Genomic DNA, 23,499 nt, shown 5'->3' with positions numbered 1-23,499 from the left:
CACCTTAAAATTGTATTGGCAAGACATTGTAATTTTATTCATGTCTACCGATGAAAAACTATGAGCCTCTTTCTATTTAAAAACAAAAGGCTTGAGTATGAATAAGTAACCTGGAGAATTTCACTGCTTCTTTCCAGTGTAATTGAGAAGTACCTCGATGGGTTTCATCTGCTCCTTTCAGGAGACACTAAAGAACAAAATGCATGAAGACCTCAATGCAAAGGATGTAGCCATCACAAGTCATGTTAAACCAATACAGTAGTTTGGGAGATCATTTGTTTGCCTTCAGTTGCTTAAAGGATACTTCTTTCCTAAGCCAAAAGTCTGTGATCTCTTGTCATGGTCTAAGGTAGAGATGGCAGAGAGGATTTTACTGGAAGGACCCCTCTTAGTAGTTGATAGTGGCAGTGGAAGCACTGTGTTGAGGATTCAGAGCCTGCGTCCTGTTCCTTAGAAGCCTTCACCTGCCTTCAATGGCCAGGGTCTGGAATGGGTTGGGGCTGGTATGGGGGAGGAGGTGGAGTGGGGCACTGGGTGATTTCTTCACCGGTTCTAGCATAAAGAAACACTTGCCCTAAGAGTGTGTTCGTTGAAAAGGTTTCCTAGTGCTCAGCTCTTCTCTTTCTCCTGGGCAGGAGTTATACCACCAGTCCTATGACTGTGTCTGCGTCATGTTTGCCTCTATTCCGGATTTCAAAGAATTCTACACAGAATCAGATGTGAACAAGGAGGGCTTGGAATGCCTTCGGCTCCTGAATGAGATCATCGCCGACTTTGATGATGTAAGTACTTGAGAATTACCCTTGACAGGTAGGGGTAGCCCCTGTCCCACACTTTGGCATTCTTGTGACCATTGCATTTGAAGTTAGTCCAGTCTTGTGGCATATCTTAAAATATGTCTTTTGGTGTAATTTGTGGTTGCTGGCTAAAAATTAAATCCTTTTGCTCTCTAATTGTCCTTGACTAATTTTGGAGAGAGGAATACATTTTATGTGTGAGATAGTATGATTCCTAGGAACAAGTACCAAAATCAATATCAATAAAATGTCTTTCCAGTGTGCTCGTGAGTTTTCTCAAAAAGCTTGAGCTCCAAGAGGAATACTTGCTTATCTCTTGATATAAAAAGAGATAATGGATCTTTTTATCATAGTAGATTATTGGCATGTCTGTCTCGGCATACTCCAAGGTCAGATATCAACTTGAACTGTGCAGGGATGACATGCTTTATTACTGAAAAAGCAGTCTGTGTGAGGGATAATATATTTTAGAGGGGACAAAGTATATGTTTCAGAGTTTGAAATGGGTGTCATTTTTCAATTTCCAATATTCTGCCTGCATCGAGAATAATGTGTTTTGTTTGGTTAAGAACAAACCCGCCTATGGTTTTAAGGGTGTTGATGCTACATCATTCTTATAGATATCAAGCGAAATGTAGCAAAATTGACATACATGAACATAGGTTCATCAGGATCCATGGAACTTTGAAATACAGTGATGAAATTACTGATGTGGTAGGATGGATTCAGGCCAGCCTTCTAAATGTCTTGTGTGACCTGTGCATTTCTCTGTTCCCACCACTGTGACCATGAGGTTGACTCAAGACTTATGGTGAAGGCATGGCAAGTAGAGATTCCCACTGGTATGCCCAAAAGCAGGACTACCAACAAAGGGTCAGGATGTTTCCAGTCCTCAGTTGGTGCCATTGTCCTCCTGAGCAGATACGGACAGAACCTTTCAGAGTGTCCTTCCCTTCCTCTCTCCACCCCTTCTCTTTCCTACAGCTTCTGCTCTTATTTTTACCTACTCTCCCTCCCACCTCAAGTCCTAATGTACTTGGATGGGAAGGAGGCCAGTAGGAAGCTGGTAACTGGTTCCAGGACCTGGGACAAGAAATATTCAGGTCAGATCTGATGGGGGGAGCCATTCTAGATCAGTATTCCCTTTACTGAGCTTCTAGAGCTCAGAGGCAAAAGCCAGTTCTCTTGGCATTATAATTGGTCATAAATCACGCTCCCCGTGCATGGAAGACCTCCCCGACTGAATCATGTTTGTGTTAAGCCTTTCAAACCCAGAGTTGGGAAATTTATTTGAGGCCATTGTCACTTGCATCATAATTTACCCTAGTTCCTTCACTACCAGATTTTAAAAGGTTATTCATGTTAATTGTAAGTAAACCATTATACTGCATTTCCTTCCCTGGACACACTCTTTGTGGAACATATAAAGTGTTCTTTCTCACCAAAGCCCAAGGTCAAAGTGTGAGTAAGCAGTGGTTGAAATAAGTCATATTCCCATTACTGTGAACTAGAGTTTGAGACTGTCTTTAGAAAGTGCACCCAGGTGAGTCACTGAATGTTTGTCACTGCTTCACAGTTGCTGTCCAAGCCGAAATTCAGTGGAGTTGAAAAGATCAAGACCATTGGCAGCACATACATGGCAGCGACGGGTCTGAGTGCCGTGCCCAGCCAGGAGCATGCCCAGGTACAGACGTATCGACCACACAACAGCACACGGGGCCTCAGGTCCACCCATAGATCCTCCCTGGGGCCCAAACGGCCATGCACTGACTGATAAGCTGTGCTGTGTGTACAGCCTAAACCTCAGTGATCAAGACCTAATGAAAAAACAGATGGGAATTCCAGAGGCTTCTCAGGTTCTGTTCATAGAACTCCTTTCTCTGGTCAACAGGGGGAGGAAAAAACAACCCATCTGGTGGCTGCTTGATACCAGATAAATATACAAGAAAGTGTAGAAGATGAGAGCTGTTTATCTTAGGATGACTCATTAAAAGACGGCTCTTGGTCTTTTGATTAAAAACAATGAGGACAAAAACCAAATTGACCACCGAAAAATTTGGACGAAAAGGTGGTTTGGGCAAAATTGAGTATCTTCATTCAATTAACTATAGTTTTGAGGGGGTTTTCTATTATGTGGTGTTTTGTTTCTGTGTGTGTGTGTGTGTGTGTGTGCATATTTGTGTGTATAGATATGCTGTGTAGCTTGTGGTTCAATAAACAAGATCCCCACCCCTTCCTTTTAGGGCAGTGGGCTCCCTGATGGCACCGGGACAGGTATGCCGTGAGGCAGAGGTGGTGGGTGCAACTCAGAGGAACAGAACTTACCAGAGCACAGCTCGTTGTAGGCAGGCCGATTCCTCCCAAGAAAAGAAGGGCTGAGCCCATATGCTCTGCTCCCTCTCCCACACCCACCTCCCACAGACCGGATGGAGCAAGGGAGGGACAGAGAAACAGCGGCGTGCTGAACAGAGCTCCCTCTGCTCTTTTTCCTCAATATCATGGGCTGAGACTAGAACGTGAACCATCTGACTCAGAGTTAATGCTAGCAGTTTTCCAAGTGGATGGGGTGATAGGTATTCCGTTTGCTCTTCTCCTTGGGTGTTTGCTTCCAGTTTATTATTTTTTTAGTGGGCAGGCATTACTTTAGTAATAAGGAAAAGTAAAATAAATGAGCAATAAAAGAAACCTTAGAAGAGTCTTACCTCGGGTTCTGAGCAGTGCCCTCCCAAGCCATCTTGGTGCCAGAGGCAAACGGAGAAATGTGTAGCCCTGTATAGGTGGTATTGTATATTTTTAATAGTTAGATTTTTATTGACAGAACATTAAATATTGGAAAAACTATTGGAAAATTGTAAAATAGAGGTATGAAAATGTATAACATTATTTTAATTTTAAGTACCTTATTTATACCGAAAACAGAACTGATGATAATTTTATTTTCCTGGTTTTGATGGAAGCAAACTTCTACTTTTTGAGCACCTTTAATGTTATGGGAAAAGTTAACCATTAAAAAAATACCATAAAATCTGATATAGAGGAAGGGACATTTCTCCTCTTTGCTGAGGCTGTGAGGCATTTGGCACTTACGCTCTTAGTCAGCTAGGGCCGCCGGAACGGAACACCACAGACTGAGGGGCTCCAAGAGCAGACACGGATTGTCTCGTGGTTCTGGAGGCTGCAAGTCCTGGATCAAGTTCCTGCAGGATACAGGGCTGGTGAACTCTCTCTTCCTTCTGGTAAATGGCCCCCTTCTCACTGTCCTCACAGGGCAAAGAGAGAGAGAGAGATCTTGGAGGGAGGGTTTATTGAAAGGCTTCAAGATAGGAATTTTGGCGGGAAACAATTCATTCCACCTACTAACCTTGATTTAAATTTTTGGTATTTTAGTTCATTTTGGACTTTTCTGCATTAATTTTTATTTTGAAAATATTGCATGAGGATGTCATTTATCATGACTATTGTGCTTTTTGGTGCCTCCTGAAATGCTGTGCCTGAGGGGAGTCCCCCGCTCACCTCACCTAACCCCAGCCCTGCTTCTGAGGCCTCTCCAGCCAGTCTCCCCTGGTGCGCCGTTTAGGGCACTTGACCTGACTGCACCCACTCCAGACCTTAGGTCGCCGATAGCCACTTATCGGTCCCTTGGCAGGGCCTCAGAGCAGAGATTCTCAGAGACGCTGCCGTGTGAAGAGCCGTTCAGCATTGGGTGTGTGGGGTGGGCGCATCCCCCATTGTCCCGTGAAGCTGAACGTGTCCGACTGTGCCTCCTCCGGACCCTGGCTCTTCAACCAGGGTCTCTCCCTTCCCTCAGGCACACTCTGTAGACCGAGAGTCCTCATCCACCACCTTTACTCTGCACCTCCCACTTCCTCCCTCACCCTCACCAACACTGACACCACAAATCCTACCCTTGAAGAGCAGGAAGCACTTCTACATTCCAGAATCCAAGTCGGGTCGCATGCTCTGAGCGCTCGTTCTCGGAGTCCTGTCTGCAGGCTCCGATCAAGCTGTTGGTCACCTTCACCTAGAAGCCCCTCCTCCTTAGCTTCCGGTCCTCCGCTGGGCTGCCTGTTGCCTGTGGTGCCTCTCTGGGGGACACTGTCCGTGCTCTTTCCCTGACACCGCCTCTCCTTCAGGGGCCTCACCTAAGACTCGACCCACGATCCATCCCCTCCGCATAGTCTCAGCCCCTGCCAACACCATCATCGCCTATCCTGACCATGGGGCCAGGCCTACGTTCCCGGCTCTCCATGGACAGCCAGTTTCCGACACCCTCATCTTCTGGTGTGGTGTTCCCCCAGAGTCCCCAGCAGGGGGCGCTGTGCACAGCGTTGAGCTGGGTTTTTCAGTGGAGGATGGAACATGTGCCCACCTTACTGCCCAGACAGCATTTCGCTTCCTTCCCTATGTTTTACAGACCTGCTACTCCTGATAGAAACCCTCTCCTCTTCCCCCCTGACGTTTGTGAACACTTCCTAAATGCCTCCTGAGTCTGCTTTTAACAAGCTGAAGAGATCCCTCCCCCCCCACAACCGCCCATGCCACAGATGGAGAACGGGAAACTGAGGCACAGCAGTGACAACTAATTGACCCAAGTTCAAAGAGAGAACAAGCAGCGAGAGAGCAGGGCTGCCCGCTCCAGGGCAGGGCTCACCTGCTGGTCCAGAGCTCTGGTCCGCCAGCTCCTTCACCAGCCCCTCCTGCACCGCGTTCACGTCTGTGCCGAATTCCTATCGGCACCACTCAGTCCCTGCGGCTTCCTGCCTGAGCCCGGCACACCTATCCCGGCCTGCGTACCCCATCCCTCCTGCCCTCAGCCACCGCCACCAACAAACCGACCTTCTTAGCTACCCGTGAGCTGCTTCCTGACTTCTTACCAGTCACCACTCTGTCCATAAGTGACTACTGAATGGTAGAGCGGAAAGAGCATGACTTTCAAGTGAGACCACTCATGACTGGTTATAATAGCTCAGCTTTCTACACTCCAGTTTCCTTACATCAAATGGGGAGCATACACATTTCATAAGGCTATTGGGAAGACTGCATTAATATGCAAAATACTCCATGGCCAGAGCAGGTAATAAAAATGTTAATAGCCATAATAATAATACAGTTGTGACTTGTACACTGTTTTGCATATTGATACAATTGCTCCCTCCAACAGAACGGATATAAGGGTTTGGGACGTAAATGCAGTAGGATATGTCATCACGTCCATGCGGGGAGTTTACTCAGTATGAGCTATTACGTCCATGCGGGGAGTTTACTCAGTATGAGCTATTTTTATGTAGGCCGTTTAATTAGATCTTGGGAAGGTCATCCTAGAAATACTTGGAAGTGCAGTGCAAGTCTTCTGCAAGGAAAGTGCATTACATTTGATTGGGGTGGGGGGCATACCACACTTGATACATATCAAAGAAATGAATGTCTCTTCTGCCCTTTGTAACGTACCTGTAACTTATCTACTTGTTTTTCTAGTTCTAAGCCAAAAAAAAAAAAACCTTTCTATTCATTGTTTAGCCACATACTTAGTTTGACAACAAAAGACATTCAATTTGCAAAATATATTGGGTTTATCAAGGATTAATGTGCTTTTCTTAAATCCAAGAAGAGGCAAAGCTACCTGGATGAAAGCCTTTTGAAATTTAGCGCGTGTTCCTAAGTACCTCCTCATTTTCTCCTTGTACGCACGGGGAGCGCAGAGACATAGCAACCTCTCCACACCTAGCCAGAGCAGGGCTGTTATGTCTGCCTTTGTTTTGCTTCGTTTGTATTTTTCAAATGAAACAGTGCGTTCTCATTTGAAGCTCGAAGACAACACGGCTAAATGGTTGGTTGCATTACGCATAACAACTGACTGTTGTTTTCAAAAAGAAGCAGGCACTTGTCAAAAAGTGAAACGTTAGGCGGAGAATGGGCTGGCATTCTAACCCCACTCATACCTCCATGAACACGCGCCGGAGGAACACATGAGCTGTGACGGAAGTGAGCTGCCCTTCCCTTCGCTGCCAGGACCCCCCGCCCCCGGCCCCACAACGCTTCCAGGCCCCACAGCTGCAAAGTCTCCTGCTTATTCTTGCCATGGCCTTCACACTGGAATCCGTGAGAGCAGATTGTGGTTACAAGTATGTTTTTCTTGACTTACAGAGTATTATTTTTAGAAAAAGGACAGTTCACTAAAAAAAAAAAAGATCATCTCTCCTGAAAATTGGTAGCTTATCTACCTGATCTTCATCCCTGATGACAATAATCAGCAGCTAGGACACAGAAGTAGCTGCTTCATTTAGACCCGGCGTGTTCTCTGCACGGTCCACCACACTCCCTCTGGCCTCATCCCCTCCGCCGCACCCTGGAGCCTCACCACTCCACCTCTGAGGGGCTCTACGGGCCGTATCGTAGAGGAAGTCCATCCTGCACGCCCTAATCAACGATCGGGGTTTCCCTGGTCTTAGCAACTGTGTACATGGTTCTGATCTTTGTCAAATATTATTAAGAACCTAGATAAGTTGAACCCAAAATACAGGAATGAAAACTTTCACTCAAATTCCTGCTTTGATTATGTTATTGCCATAATAAGCCCGACCTTTAGCTCGTATTCACAGTCTCAAGGAGATCAATACCCATGGCCAGCAATGCTTTGAAAAGAAATATTTTGTGGAACCAGAAAAAACAGGGGGAGGGAAGAAGCAGAGAGGCAGGAGGTGCTGGGAAGATCTTACTCTTCACCGTGGCAGGCGGACTGTGCTTTTTAAAATTTTATAAGGCTTTTGTAGTCTTATTCCCTTTTTAATTATTCTATTTAATTATTTATTAGTTTTATGTAAAAATTACCTGATTTTAAAAGCATTTAAAAGTAAATGTAGTAGTTTATTTATTATATCCAAACAAATGCACCAGCAGACCCAGGGCTGTAGCTCGAGGGTTGTTACTAAGCACCGTCTTTTGCTCCATCGGGTTCTTGCCGAGTCTGCCCTATAGAGACACCGCTGCCAACTAGCACAAACGTTTCTCCTTTACTCAGCTCCCTCCGTGCCCCAGATCAGATCCCAGGCTCCATGGGACCCACCCACGAGATTCCTGTACTCGCTCACCCTGTGTATTAGCGAAACTGAGCTTCCAGCAAAGCAATGAGCAATGAGCATTTACCATCCGCACTCACGGACTCGGGGTTTATGGCTCCGTCTCTGGCTTGGCTGTTCTAGATTTTATTTAGCTATTAGGACATCTGGCAGATGTTTTCTTTCCCCACCGTGGCAGATGCCAGGTACCTGCTCATGACTGCCCTCTGGAGTTCACAGTCCTAGAAAGGTGAGTGCAAACAGTTTCAGTGCTGGGGAACATGGAATATTGGAAGCAATCTTAGTCAGCTGCCCTAACAAACTGCCAGAGACTGAGTGACAAACAACATTTATTTCTCACAGTTCTGGAGGCTGGTCTGTCCGAGGCCAAGGTACCAGCAGATCGGGTGTCTGGTGAGGACCCTCCTGCTGGTTTGCCGATGGTATCTCCTTGCTGTGTGTCACATGGTGGAAGGCAGGGCGAGGAAGCAAGCTCTGCCCAGCCCCTCCTGGTAAGGGCACTAACCCCATCATAAGGGCTCCCCCCACATGACCTAACCACCTCCCAAAGCCCCCACCTCCAAATCCATCACACTGGGGATCAGGCTTCAACATATAAATTTTGAGTGGACACAAACATTCAGTGCATCGCAGAGGGACTCTGCCAAATTGACTAGGGAAGAAGTGAGGAGTCACTCTGAGACCTTCTGCCGTGGTTTCATAGTAGCTAAAGCACACTTTGAAACTAATAACCATAGTTCCCGTTACTGGAAAAGGAGAAAATAGTTTTGGTCTCTGCTGTGCATTTTTGTACAGACACCAGAGCTCCCTCATGATGTGTTGTAAGCAGGGAGAAATGTCTTCCTACTTTCATGCTCCTGACGGGAAGCTGAAGACTGAAGGAAACGAGACCATTACTCTTCACGAAATCTACTGCAAATCTCAAAGACTCAGGAAATGTCAGACACTCGGGTCATTGTCAAAGCCATACATCTCTGTAGGATGCTTCATGTGTGCACAGGGAGAAAGTTCTAAACTGGGGCCTGAGACAGTTTCTGACTGACATTTTCCTCCTAGCTGCTTTTCATGTCAAGCAGAGTGACATGTTTCTCTAAACCATCATTAAAGGAATGAAATAAATCCTGAGCCCCAGGGATACAGACTGAATTCACTTCACTGCCTCATGGCACCCTGCCCACAACCCTGGGGGATAGGCGGTTATCGGCCCATCACAGATAAGGAAACTGGCGCCCAGAGAAATTAAGTGACTCAGCCAAGGCCACACAGCTGATGGTCATAGGACCTGGGGCTGAACCCAGGGTTGCCTGACTCAAAGCTTTCGGCAGGTATTTGGGGGAACTTCCTGCCTTCGGGCCAGTAGTGGTCAGAGTGTAAACCATGGTCCTGGGAAAATAAAGGAAGAAGTGAGCGGCAGAAATGAACCCATGGGAGGCGGACTTAGGAGCTGAGGGGTTGGGGGGGGTGGGGGCACAAAAGGCCAGGCTTGCCAGCATCTCAGGCTTCTGATACAGGGATTTGCAACTGATGACGCCATTAGCAAAGCACAAGAGTCAAGAGTGAGAGCTGTCTTGTGGAAGGTAAAATAATAATATTAGTTTTAGATACACAGTTTGAGCGTGCACTAAGATATCCAAGTACAATTCCAGCCAACCACATGGCTAGTTCCAGAGCCATTAATGAGCAGTTCCGGGGGATAGCTCCGCATCAGCTGAATATCTCTTAAACTCATCCTCCAACCCCCCTGCCACCATTTACCAGCAAGGCGATCAAGGAAAACCGCTTACCTATTTGTCTACCTGTTTGTGCGTATTTTACGTAAATCTATCCCTGAGGAAGCTCACAAAAATGAATGCAATGCGAAAGGTTTAACAATTAATAAACTGAAGTGGAGGGAAAGTCAAAGACACGATGCGAAGTTGAGGATGATACACACAACGCAAACAGCCAAGGTCCGACCACGTTCTAGACACGTGCAAGGAGGGGGGCAAGATGGCAGCTAAGACGGGACCTGGAGTCAGACGCCTGGTTTGCCACTTACACAAGTTGTTAACAGTCCAGGGTCTCCCTTTCCCCATCTGCATAATGGGGATAAAGACAGGAAGTCCTTCATGGGACTCACCATGAGGATTAAATACATACATGCACACACTGATGCTATTAATTGTTCGGAAATTTCCAGCAGCCGGCACAAGTACGGCGTCCCAGTGTTCATGGGGACGATCTTGTCACTCGTTCATTAATATATCTAAAAACCAGGCCTGTCGGGTACGAGCCCTCATAACCATGACAATGGGTCCACAGTGAGCCATGTGCTTGGTAACTAACTTCCTCTTGGAAAATCGTTTAAAATGTGAAGGTGGGGGTGGGGGGCATGCTTGCCGGAACATCCCGAAATGTGCATTTTAATAAAATACGTTCTCTGTAAAGTGAGATCGGTGGAAAAGAGTGAGAGCCCACCTGAATCCAAGTTCAGGGGAGTTAGAGGGAACCACAGATGGGACCGTTCTCCGTAAGTATGTTTTCATGCCTTGGAGTTTGGGTTGACGCTGGGGAGTTCTGAGTCCCAGTCATGCCCTCCGACAGGTACCTGACACTCAGGTGTTCGGAGCCACCACGTGAGAGCCAGTCTTCACCCTGTGGTTATCAGCTCACCTGGGAGCGAGCAGACCTTCCCTTTAGAGAACTGTGAGGTCGCATCGGATCTCCCAGGGGAGAGTGCTCCTAGGCAGCAGTTCTAAACCTTCAGCATCAGACAGATGCCACCACAGCAGGTGCTCAGTGAATATTTGATGGGTGGGAAGAAAGGCAAAGACGAAAGAGGAGAGGTCAAGAGAGGAGACGTATGTTAATATGTTAATTTCAGCCTAAAGAATTAGCTCTGTGTTTACCGGTCACTTGGGTTATAAAATGACCTCGATAAACATACATTTCCTTTAAGCGGCCTTCCTTGCTGGTGGAATTTCCAAAGCAAACAGCTTCCAAGACGTGTTCCAGGGCTCGGAATGCGTCTGCTCGCCGTGTCACTGGACGTCGGTTAAATATTTGGAGACATCTTTCAGAAATCATTTCGATCGTGGGAGAAAGAGCTGCTTTATACTGTCATCAAATATTTATCAAAAGCTGAGTTATAAGGACTTTTTGAAATGAACTGAGCTCTTCTAAAGACTGAGCATAATTTTTTTTCCAGGACTTACTAAGCCCCAGTGAGTTATTGACGTTGGATTTAAACCCCACTCCCAGAACTCGGTCTCTTCATTCATCACTGAGGTCATGTAAACCTCCAGCTTAAGCCCACTGCATGAAAACGGATCGGGTGATAATTTATCGAGGAGGGAAGCTCCTTTGCTGTGTTATGGTTTGGTAGGACGCAAACCATTTCCACCCCCTGGCAGATCTGTGCTCCTTGCTGGGACAGTTGTGATGTTAGTGACACGGGATTCTGCCTGTTGATTTCACAGTTCGTGCTGCCCATTCAGGAGCACGATGTTTCCAGAGGACTGCATGAACCCCCAAATCACGCCTGCCCCGGGGGTCATGAGACAGGAAATATTAGGGAGCTCTGATGGAAGAGCAATGCTGTCTTAAGAAATGACTCTGCATTTTCGCCGACCTTAGCTGACAGTCTGTTCCGTAGTTCCAACTGTTAAGTTGTTTGGATTTTCTCGCACAATTTGAAGTTGAGGATTTATGGCGCCAGTAACATTTCATTGGTCTTTCTCTAGAATGATAGAATTTATGTGAGGAGAGGAAGAACTTCCTCTCTGAACTGGAAATGCACTGTCTCTTCCCTACTCACATGTTTGTATTACTGAGCGCAGTGGTCTCAGGAGGGGAGGCGTTTTGCCCCCAGGGGACATTGGGGCATCGCCTGGAGACATTTTCGGTTGTCATTCCTGGGAGGCGGCCGTGCTGTCACTCCTGGCATCTGTGGTTGGAGGCTGGGATGGGACGGCCCCCAGGACAAGGGATGATCCGGCCCAGGTGTCAGCAGTACCCACGTCGAGAGGCTTGCGTAGTGCTACCCTTCCTGACTCCCGTCACTAAAACGCTGTGTGGATTCCTGGAATACCTCTGTTGCCATTTTCCTTTCTCCTTTGGCCTTGGCTTTGCCCACCGCCCTGTCACCTCAAATATGGTGGATATGCTCACTGTCTCCACCGTCCTCTGCCTCATCCCCACGAGAGCCTCAGAGCTGGCTTTTATCTCCCCCCTGTGTGGAGGATGCTCCCCGCCCCATTCACCCAGGATCTCCCCTTTGGCCTTCTGGAGAGCTCTCTTCATCTCTGATTGAGCTCCTCTGGGGCCCAGCGGGATTGAACACTTGTCCCAGAAGTCACGGTGTGAGCTCCACAAAGGCCCGCCTCTCCAGCTCTTCTCAAAAGGATTCCCAGTATCCTTACTGATTCCTTCCTCTCCCCCAGCCGGTGAGGCCGATGCCCCAGTCCCCGCTGTGTGCTCTTCTTCCCTTGGAGCTCTCTCCCACTTCAGTGGGTGTGTGAATGGCCCCTCCTGGGTGTATGCCCCCCCAGTGAGCATCCATTGGCTTTCACCTCCCACCGAAGCTTGACAATGCTCTCTGTTCCTCCGAGGCATTTCCTCTTGGCTACCCGACATGCAGTCGAAGAGCCATCTCTCAATACCCAGGTGCCCAGGTGCTTTTCCTGGGCACACTTCCATGTTGTGGAGGCACGGATTAATAGAAGACAGTCTCTGCTCTTGGGGAGCTCACAGACTAGTGAGGGAGATGAGAGACCACACTGATTCTAGTGCTGAGACGGATGCCTTGGAACCACAAGCCCCAGATGCGTGGGCAGGCCCACCGGACGGGGCTGGGACTCCAGTGTCACCCCACGTCCCGGTGCACCCCATCAAGTATCGGGGCAGCGGGAACCTTCAGGACATGGAAATACATTTTATGAATTATATACATATACTAATAAAGAATCTGTGTTTAGAATGTAACCAAAAATAGAAATTTTAGAAAGATCTTCAAAAGGAATTACAAATATAATAGGTGTTAGAAATTCATAGTAAATGTAAATGAGTAACAGAAATAAAAGTATAAATTAATAGTAAATAGGATAGAAATCTCCACTTACCTTCAATGGAAACCTTGAACTTGTCCTTTCCTTCTGCTCTGTATGTATGATGACTATTCCTCAAGGGATGATAAATCGCCCAGAGACAGTAAAGGCAGGAAATTGTCGACCCCGCCCCCCCGCCCGTATTAGTTGGCTAGGGCTGCCCTAACAGAGGCTTAAACAACAGAAATCTATTGTCTCCTGGTTCTGGAGACTGGAGGTCAGAGGTCGAGGCGCTGACGGGGTTGGTTTCTTCTGAGGCCTCTGTCCTTTCTGTGTAGACGCGTGTGCCCCCTGTGTTTCCATGTGGTCTTCTCCCTGCGTCTGAGTCTTCATCTCCTTTTTATAAGGACACCAGTCATACTGGATAAGTGATCTAATGACCCAATTTAATCTTATTCCCCTCTTTAATGATGGAGGTAAGAATCTCCAAATACAAATTCTGAGGTATTGGAGGTTATGAATTTGGGGAGGACACAGAACACCCCTCTCCTATGGGGGCAAAAGGAAGATGTAGTACTTCCAGAACTGGGGTGAGCTGTGGTGGGTGTGGAGTGGGGAAGAGGAGGAATGGACCCCAGCCCTCTCCCTGGCGCCCCCGGCCCTCCCCGACCCCTCCCATTGGTCAGTCCAACAGGAAGCCAGAGTCCAGCGGAGGGCGGGAGGAGATGGGTGTGAGGGGCAAGTGGAGAACCAGGAGCCAGCTCTCCTCACTGCATCTTTTTTTTTTTTTTAAAGATTTTATTTATTCATTTGAGACACAGAGATACAGAGAGAGAAAGCATGAGCAGGGAGAGAGGCAGAGGGAGAAGCAGGCTCCTCGCTGAGCCAGGAGCCCGATGTGGGGCTCGATCCCAGGACCCTGGGATCATGACCTGAGCGGAAGACAGACGCTTAACCATCTGAGCCACCCAGGCGCCCCTCCTCACTGCATCTTCTGTTGGCAGTTTCTGTCTGGGTATTCCGTGTCTTCTAGTGTCTCAGGTCTCCCCACGGCCAGAAAAAATGAAATGGGGCACCAGGCCTCCTTGTGATGAGGGGTGATCCTCACAGAATGTCCGCTGCGGCTGTAGCCTCGAGCATTCTTCCTGACTGGAGCCCGGCCTTGTGACTCAGGGACCACTTTCCTGCTCGTTGAGCTCTGACCCCCCCACCTGGGTTTGTTTCTGTTCAGGAGCCCGAGAGGCAATACATGCACATTGGCACCATGGTGGAGTTTGCCTTTGCCCTGGTGGCAAAACTGGACGCCATCAACAAGCACTCCTTCAACGACTTCAAGCTGCGAGTGGGTATGTTGTGTAGGGAGATCTTGCAGGTGTGGGGGAGGCATGGCGTGAGGGATGGACTCGCTGTAAATGTTGGGGTAGAGCCATGCCATTGTGTTTTGCGGGCAAGAGGACTGGATTTGGGGGTGGGGCAGGCTCAGGGAAGTTACGAGCCTCTGAGACACTTTTGTACAGGTTAGAAAACAAAATACCCTTTGGTTGGACCCAGGCTGTGAGCACTGTGTTTAGGACCATGGGCTGGATTTCAGTCCTACTGCCTCATCCTTCCAGCTGGGGTCCCTCTGCAAGCCAGGTATCTTAGAGGTATCTTAGAATTGTTGAAATAGTCACACACCCCTGGGGGTCACAATCCCCAAGAACCCCAAACATATGTCCCAGGTTCTGAAATAGCCATAGCTTTTCTGATTGGATGTTCAAGTCTAACAGAAAAGGCCAACTTTCCTTAAAATAATTTCTTTTTAAAATACTTTAAAAATTCTTTCTAAATTTCTTTTGAAAATTTTTCTAGTAAGTTCTTCCCTTTCTTTAAGTTGACTCATGAGCATGTTGCATGCTTCCTTGCCTTTCTCAAATGTCTCTAAACATAAAAAGTGTGCTTGAAACCGTCAGCTTAGCACATAGCTGTCTGGCCACGTTTGCCATCATGGCCATGGCCATTCAGGATGGTAAGAGCTTCTTTGACCATTTAATGTTCCTGTTGGCAACACATTTTGCTTCTTCTGAAAGCAAGTCCACACAGGAGTAGTTCTTGTAATAAATTCCATCTGAATGGCTTTTCATTTCTTTTGCATACAGATTTCCACTTTAAAAACAAAAAAAAATCCCAAAATTTAGAGCGATTTTCTTCCTTTGCTGTGCATTTGTTATGAATTTAAAACCTGGAAATATTATACATGCCTGGAGCTAAAGGTGGCCTTTTTGCTGCTCGCATGTGCTGTTAATTATCGGCATCTGGACACCTTTTCCTTCCTGCTTTCTTACCTCCAGGCACAGCAGGCCTCTGTGAGGGGCTGCCTTCTCCAGAGGTGAGAAGGGGCCAGGTGGGGGCGGGGGGGGGGCTGCCCCACGGCCTGCTGACCACATCAGATGCAGAGGTGTCCCCTTGACCCTAGAGCCTCTTGATTGTTTTGACAGCTTAGAGAATGAGCTCCTCAAACTTTCAAACTACTCTCATTTAAAAAAAAAAAAAAAATCTATGACCTGGCAGCATGATCCGCTCTGTTGAAAAGCATATACAGACCAAAACAACCCTGCCCTTCTTCATTGCAAGGTGAGATGGGCAGCCATGCACTGGTCACCTGTTACATCCAAAAAAAGCCTTTTCCTTGGTCTAGACCATAACCATATTTTCCAAATTAAGGTAAGTAACTGAATAGAACCTCTTCAATAGGAATGTATTGAGTGCTTACTTTACACTGATTATTGAATATACCGTTAGTTACAGTATCACCACGCATACCAGCTCTTTTAGATTCCTAAGGAAGCCTAAGCTCAGTGTTTCCCTGGCCCTGGGCCTTGCTAAGGGGGCGGCTTCCTGGCTGCGCTTGGGTGCATAGTGCCATCCAGTGGCAGTTCACGGTAGGAACTTGGAAGAGTAATATTTCACAAAAAAAAAAAGGATACAAATAAGAGCTGAATTCACTCCTAGCTCCTTTTCTGTGGGTCAGGCTACAGAATCAGTCGGTTAGCGGGAACCAAAATTCGAGCACATTGCTGCACAGAGATTGACCCCGTGCCAGGAATCATCGGCCAGGCTCTCCCCGCAGTGCCCTGCCCACCCCTAGCAAGGCACTGACCAAGCAGGACTCAGCAGCCAGCAGAAAAGTTGATGGCACAGGGGCTCCAGAACACCAGCCAGCAGCTGGAATAAATTATTTGAGGATCTAAAGCAGAGTGTGAGCTTTGTTGAGTACTCGGCAAAAGCAAAGCAGAATTTCTTGCTCACCTCTTGCATACCTTCAAAGATTTTATGGAACAATGTCCGTACTGTGTTTCCCGCCTACCTCTCCATTGCAAAGAGGAAGCTTGGCCTTAGATCTGTAACAAACCGTACACGCTAAGCAGTTCGGGAGTGGGAAATGGGATCGCCCAGAAACCCCCTCCTTGATCAATACAAGGTGACTTCTGCAGTGAGGCAGGGGTCCTAGAGCCAGCAGAAAATGTAGGGGGCATAATCAACCAATGTCAATATTTCTGTTTCTCTGGTCTTCCTCCACACCACTCCCAGAATACCTGTGGGGTCTGCCTGTTTGAACTGATCCTGGGACAAGGACTTATCCTACCTGGTGCACAGGGTGGGGGAGGATCCTGGGCCACTCTGATTAGCGAAGTTGATCAGACTTACAAGGCTTCAGTGCACCCAGAGCTCAGGTGTCTGCACGTAATAAACCATGGGTTTATAATCACAGTTCCTAACTGAGGGGGCAGTCAAGCCACCACCATCTCTGTCAGCGGTGGTCTGGGGTGCCTAATTATCCGGAAAGTCACACGGGCAGGCCGGGATGGCAAGAAATCTGTCCTACCAGTGAGGTCTCGGCCAGCTGGGCTGAAGAGTGGCGACTCCTGAGTTTCTCCAGCAAACTGGTTGCTCTCCCTAGGGTATCACAGTTGACGAGGAGGCTTACGCCAGAGGTGGGGTTGTCCTCAGTCTGATGGATGCAGAGCTGTAAAGAGTCCAACTACAAGGGGGTCAAGAACCCAAGCAACAAAGCCTGAGAGGCCTCCCACCACTTGTCTGGAGACCCTCTGTGGGTCACACCTGCCCACAGGGGCCAGCCCGTCCCTCCAAATACGAGGCTCTTGGGACCCTCCCCCAGTCTTACCAGTTGTAGCGTCTAGTGCCAGAATCTCCTCAAATCTGAATCTATATTGCCCATACTAAGATTTGTGGTTGTTTTAATGCCCACATGGGTAGACTCCCTCACTAGCACAGTGCACGTTATAAGGGAGTCCTTTTGGAAGGTGGCTTAGCAGTGGAGATCAACAGCACAAACACATTCTTCTGGAATTCAGTAAACTTGCCATTGGGACATTATCAAAGGCAACAGCCCTCAAGGTGGGAAGAAGCCTTGTGCATGGGACGCTTGTGGCAGAGATCGGACGGCAGTGTCCTTACAAGCAGGGGCCATAGAGCCAACTGCCTCTGCCATCTACCGCCTGTCTGATGGGGCCGTCTTCCGCTTCCTGCCCTGAAACCGGAAGTGATGAGGACAGTACCCACCCCATGGGCTATTGTGAGAACCACAGGAGTTTGTACGTGTAAAGCGCGTGGAACAGTGCACGGCGGGTAGAGAACACAGCTGTGGTGTTGGGCAGTGGTGCATTCGGCAAGATGGCGGCAGGAACCCAAAAGTCCAGCAGCAGCAGAACTGCCGGTCAATGCATTCAGTGTAGCTATTTCAAACAGAAAGACGTATATTTCAAAATTAACATTAACAGCTATTGGAAGACACAGTGGTCATCTCTTGTTTATGATCCTATAGCAACATAGGGAACTATTATAGTTAGTTTTTTAAAAGTATAGCCAACGGAATAATAATGATAAATGGGCACATGAGCAAAAATCAAGGTTAAGAAGGGAAAACAATTATTTTTCTTTGCTTTAGAATCCCATGGGTTGGGCTAATGTTTGTTTAGTAACGATAATTCAAAAATATCCTTGGAAAGCTTTTCTGTTTGAGACAGTCGCTGTAACTTGAATCTCGTTCACCCGGTTCTGATGTGTCGCAGGTATTAACCATGGACCTGTGATAGCTGGTGTGATTGGAGCTCAGAAGCCACAGTATGATATCTGGGGCAACACCGTAAATGTGGCCAGCAGGATGGACAGCACCGGCGTACTGGACAAAATACAGGTGATTCAGTGTGCTCTGTCAGCATCGGCCAGTTCTGGCCTCTCGGAAACCACAAATAAGTGTAATGATGATGATAATATATCAAAACAAAGAACCTTGAAAGTTACTTAAATCTTGAGAAACCCTTGAAACATGTTGACATTGACAGAAGTCCTTTTTAACTGGGGAAATGTTAATTGATTTCTGCACTCACTATTAGCAATAATATAGAGATATAATAATGTAAAGAGTATTGCCTTTAGGAAAGTCAATGATCGCAACAACCAACATAGCAATCAGATACCTGAGCATGAAGTCAGAGCAGGACCTTTCCCTCCTCTTCTGTCCCCCAGCCCCAGGACCTTGAAAGGCGCTTTGCAAGGGAGAGGGATAGTATAACCAACACCAGACATAACCCCTGGACTTCCTGTCCCGGAGGCTGAATTGGGAGGAGGCAGGAAAGAGTCCACTGGGGGAAGACAAGGGGTAGATTTCCGGGTGATATGTAATAACAGTGCCAAATCGGACCAGCATGGATGTGGATCTCTAGAATGATGTGAAAGCGTAGGAATCCCCCCAACGGAGGATGCTTGAGCATGGTGCCAGACACCTAAAAGGAGAGACTGACTTCTAATGGGAAGAAAGTGTGCGCGTGTGTCTATGCAGAACTTTCTATTTGCCTCACCCTAAAAAGCAGTGGTTCCACATTACACTGCAGCTTTGTTTTATTCTAGAAAATAAATTCCTGCCAAATGGCAAATTAGTATGAAAACCACTGGACACAAGTAATAGGCTTTTTTTTTTTTGCTCCCTCACTGAGAATTCTGTAAGTCCCTGTTCTGTGTGCCTTGGCCTGTCCAGTGTCCTCAGGGAACCGTGCCTCCTCACATTATGGTAGAGATTTAGAGTTCTCTATTGACTTCTGTGGGAGAACCCAGCACCGATATCATCAAGAGTGGGCTTGCTCACTTGCCTTTCACACTCCCTACCTCATTCATTCAAGAGGATTCCATTGCTATGAACTTCCTAGAGCATATCCTTAATTTTTATATGGAATGGGACCAACATTACTTCTAAGTGTTCATCTTCTTTCCAGCCAGATGATTAGTCAGCCGTTGCTGAAAGTGAGCAACCGAGCAACAAAGAGGGGAGAGGTGGAAAGTGACGTGGGCGTCCCAGCCAAACTGCCGTTGCCAGGGGAAAGAGCCAGTTGGCTGTGCTCACGAGAGCCAGTCCAGACGGAGCTCTCACGAAGTGGAGCTGAGCGGCAGTCAGTCACCACGGCCTCTGGGCCTTCCTGCAGGCATGTCCCCGGCAACTCTCCTTGCGCAGGGATGGTCCAGCAAGCCTGCACAACATAGCGTCTTCCATTTGGTGTGGGGAGAGGGTGCTCCCATCCAGACACCCTTCCCACCTGTAGGCCAACCTAGGCCCCCTCCATGCTCCTGGAACATTTAGAAGATGAATGGTGGCCTTAACACGCTTCACGACTCTCTAAGTGGTTTTCAAGTACTTGGGATAAGTATCAAAAACAATTTGAGAGAGGTTGGTTGGGGAGAGTGCTCCCTCCTGGAGCTCGTAAATCCCCTCCAGATCAATGCTTCACATGAGCCTGAGCTCCTGTGTGTCTCCAGGAGGATATGGAGCATTGTAAAGCTCCGGGTGATTTAGGGCTAAGCAGCCCACAGGATGTTCTCTGCCCGCTCGGAGCCCGGAGGAGACGGGACGGGGTCCTGGCTGTCAGGAGAGCAGCTCGTCCGCAGGTCTGTGTGTGTTCACGCTGCACAGCTGCTGGGAGGTTTGTGTCCAGCAGATTCCTTCTCCTGAAGGCGTGGTGGTCCCTCCACCCCCGGTAGATCTGCGCTTCCTCTTATGTGCAAGAAAAGTAGTGAGATGCCAGGAAAAATAAATAAATGGTGCTGAGATCATTACAGAGCTTCTCCCGGGCCGAGGAACAGGTTCCTTTGACGAGAGAGCATTCCACTCGCCCCGCGCCTTCTTGCCTGGGAAGCCCAAAGAGCAGCAGAGAGAGCCCACACACCACGCATCCAGGCTTCCCCTGGACTTGGAGGAACACTAGCCGGCGCCCCTCCGGGAGACAGCGCCCTCCTGCTCGCGCCACAGCAATCGCGTGCTTGGCATTCCCCATTCCAGCAGATAGCTCACAGATGCCAGTGGCGATGCTCCACGCCGATAAATACCTCAGCCGCACAATGAACCCCCGAGGCTCTAAAAGATGTGTGTGTTCTCTGGGGAAGGTCAGAAGTCAAAGGCCTGTAGGATTCTCTAATTCTGATGACCCCTGAGAACTCTGATCAGGAGGATGTATCTGTTCTCTGAGTTTCTCGGCTACCTCCATATTCTTTCAGTTCTTGTCCAGGATGCAAAGTCCGTCCTTTGCTGCTGGCTTCGGCTGGCCTCCCCCGGGACTTGGACCCAATCCTAGGGGAGGGGGGGATGTGAGCATCTGGCACCTGCGTCCCCCTTTCCTTGCTCTGGTCATAAGGGTCCCAAGGACCCACACCGGCCCCTGTGCTAGGGGCTGGCCATCGGGTCAAGTTACAGGAAGACAGAGTGGTGTTTCTAGCTTGTTCCAGCAGCCTGCTCTGGAGATTTTTATATCACACACTTCGTCCTTTTTGGGGGGGGGGAGGCCCTAGGTACCTTCCTGGGTTCTCCTGTGGTTCTGATGTGCTCCTGCCTTTGCCCCCTGGCAGTATCTGCCCTGGACACCTCTCTCAGCCACCGGGCCCCAGGAGGCCATCTCACCGCATGGTCCCCCAGTGGTGCCTGCTCCAAAAGCAAAACTGTGCAATAGCCTTGCTGTGCTGTCCACAGGCCTGCCCAGCACGCGTGTGTCACCCACACACCTGAGGTGGCCGGGGACCCTCCGCCCCCACCCCGGGGCCATGTCCATTTCCTCTGATGAAGTGGGAGGAAATCCCGCCTCCTCTGCTTTCTCACACACTTCCAGAGTGGCATTAGCAGGAATTTCTGGAAAGACAGCTCCCTCCCTCTCTGCTCAAGACCCTGATACCTCCTGGGAGGCCCAACTGGGCGCCATGTTCCTGACAGGAGGGTCTTCTCTCACCTCCAAAGCTGAGGCCTATTCTTAGCGGAATCTGTTCTCTCCCCACCCATTCTCTGCTTGAGAAAGCGTCTTTAGCAGGAGGCTTCACCAGCACTCGAGCAGACAGACCCCCGGCGGGTCCGGGCTCCCGTCCCCAGACGTGGCTCCCGAGGAAAGCACAGTGCACGCTCAGGCTGAGATGGTGCCAGGCTCAGTACAACCCATCTCCCCTCAAAGAGGGGAGCCATCCTGCACGGAACTTCACTGCCCTGTGGTCCAGCAGGACCCGAATGCAATTCTGCAGTCAGGCTCCTTGCCACATGGGGCAGTGGCAGGAATCACCCGTCCCGACCTGTCCCATCGACGGGCTGCAAAGGAGGGGCCCAGCCCCGTTAGCATCTCCTGTCAATTCAGTGAGGGGAGGAAACTTGCAAGACCTGACCCAGTGTGTCATGCCCACGCTAAGGCTAGTGTGGACGCCTAGTGTCCGTTTATTTTTATTCTCGAGCATTCGACCCAAAGCGTGTGGCCCTTTGCAGGAACCCACAGTCTCCCCAGGGTGTGTTCTCCCACCTGCATTAAAATCTATTGTTCCTATTTATGATTTCGGGAGATGACATTCGTGACCATTTATAAAGATCATCCAGAATCCCACCACTCCAACATGTTCCGATTTACTTTCTTTTTCCCTGGTTTCTTACATGTGAATACGTAACTGTCACGCAGTTGAAATCATAACGTGGATCCAGACTTCATGCTTCCTTTGGGGTGAAACAAACCTCCTCATGTCACGGTCTCGTCCACGATATGGATCATGACAGCCTCATGGTTCACTTCACCCTGGAGATCACTTGACTTTTAGGTGGTTCATAGTCTGTCACTGTCACAGCACAAAACTACACATTGTCCTTAAAAAGCTCTTCTTCTGCGTTGTTCTTTCTCCTAATTTCTCAGGAGTGGAATGGATGGGTCAAAGAATGTGAGTGTCTTTTGGCTCTTGATCTTTGTGGTCAAACGACCTCCCAGAGGCCGTGTGGCGGAGACACTGACTGCTTCTTCATCTGTCCGTGTGCTTCTAGGTCACCGAGGAGACAAGCCTCATCCTCCAGACCCTGGGATACACGTGCACGTGTCGGGGAATAATCAACGTGAAAGGCAAGGGGGAGCTGAAGACATACTTTGTAAACACAGAAATGTCAAGGTCCCTTTCCCAGAGCAACTTGGCATCCTGAAGAGCTGCCTTCATTTTGGCAAGAAGACTGTATTTTCGGGAAGGTACAACGCACTTTCTGACTGCAACTTTTGTCCCTCGTTTTTGATGTGCGTGCTCTGTTCTGTCCTATGGAGCCTTTTCAGACTCGTTCCTATGACCCTGGTGGCATATCGTTTGGTGTCTGATGTGTGCCAAGATCGCGCTGCCACTTGCACTGTGCTTACTCCGGAGCAGAAGGAAAAGGAGTGTGTGTTATAGGAGAAACGCGTTTAACGAACTCGCAAAGACGACAGACGTGAAATAAACAAAAATTCTTAAGGCAATAAAACTAGGGGGTGTATATTATCTTCCGGTGCATGTTCTTTTCTGGAAAATATGGTAGCTCGCCAACCGCATCCGCTAGTCTGATATTAAAACACACAGTATTTGTGAATAAGTTGATTTCTGTCACCCCACACGGGATTTGACTGTGTTCACCCACGTGTCTCATCGCCAGTGGCTGTCCACGGGCCCCAGCAGGATCCGTGGTCCTGTCGCCTTGCTCTGTCGTGTCTCGTGCCATCCATCACCAGGATTAGTTCTCACGACCTAGAACCAGTTTTGTACCAAACGCGTCTGATGTTTTGATGCCATTGTCTTTTTGTAAGGTTGATTCATTAAAAGTTTTATGTACTTTGGTTTCGAGTCCGTATCTTTACCCGCCCACCGCTCTTCCCTCTCCTGCGGCTTCCACTCCAGAATTGGGATTTGTCTTCCATTCTCCTGCTTGACGGGTGTTGCAGAAAGAGGTCCCAGGAAGCAAAGGTTGACCTATCTTTGAGCAATTCAGATCAGGACGAAGTCTGTGATGCACAGACTTGATCCCGCCCCTCCCTGGAGATGCTCGGTGTTGTCATGCGGTCTGGTTTTCACTTTGGCATCTCCAGAGAACATTTTCTGGGAAGATGTATTTTAACAGTGAAAGGCTCCTCTACCAGCAGCAACACCCTCTCTCTCTGTCCGAGTTCTCTGGTCTGCCTTAATGCTTTGGTACAGCCATCAGGAGCAGGCTGCGGGAGAATAATTTGGCACTGACTGTTTACATCAGCAGCCAACACAATAGTTTGGACTCACCGGAAGAAGCTGCCAGGCCCCGTAAGATGC

General features: G+C 48.5%; 1 protein-coding gene across 1 annotated transcript in view; it reads left to right on the top strand.

The window, feature by feature from the left end:
* The window catches only part of ADCY2 (adenylate cyclase 2), a 400,165-nt gene extending 377,790 nt beyond the window's left edge, over nucleotides 1–22,375 (top strand). The window contains exons 21-25 of the mRNA XM_088023724.1: nucleotides 636–782; nucleotides 2,374–2,481; nucleotides 14,129–14,243; nucleotides 17,970–18,094; nucleotides 22,223–22,375. Of these exons, the coding sequence (XP_087879850.1) occupies nucleotides 636–782; nucleotides 2,374–2,481; nucleotides 14,129–14,243; nucleotides 17,970–18,094; nucleotides 22,223–22,375 (648 nt within the window). The remainder of the gene's footprint in view (nucleotides 1–635; nucleotides 783–2,373; nucleotides 2,482–14,128; nucleotides 14,244–17,969; nucleotides 18,095–22,222) is intronic.
* Nucleotides 22,376–23,499: the final 1,124 nt, after the last annotated feature.

The sequence above is a fragment of the Eumetopias jubatus genome, unplaced genomic scaffold (genome assembly GCF_037043125.1).
Source record: "Eumetopias jubatus isolate StellerSeaLion01/CBP00866 unplaced genomic scaffold, mEumJub1_p1.0 scaffold_5, whole genome shotgun sequence".
Classification (NCBI taxonomy): Eukaryota; Metazoa; Chordata; class Mammalia; order Carnivora; family Otariidae; genus Eumetopias; species Eumetopias jubatus.
This window is presented reverse-complemented; position numbering and strand designations above follow the sequence as displayed.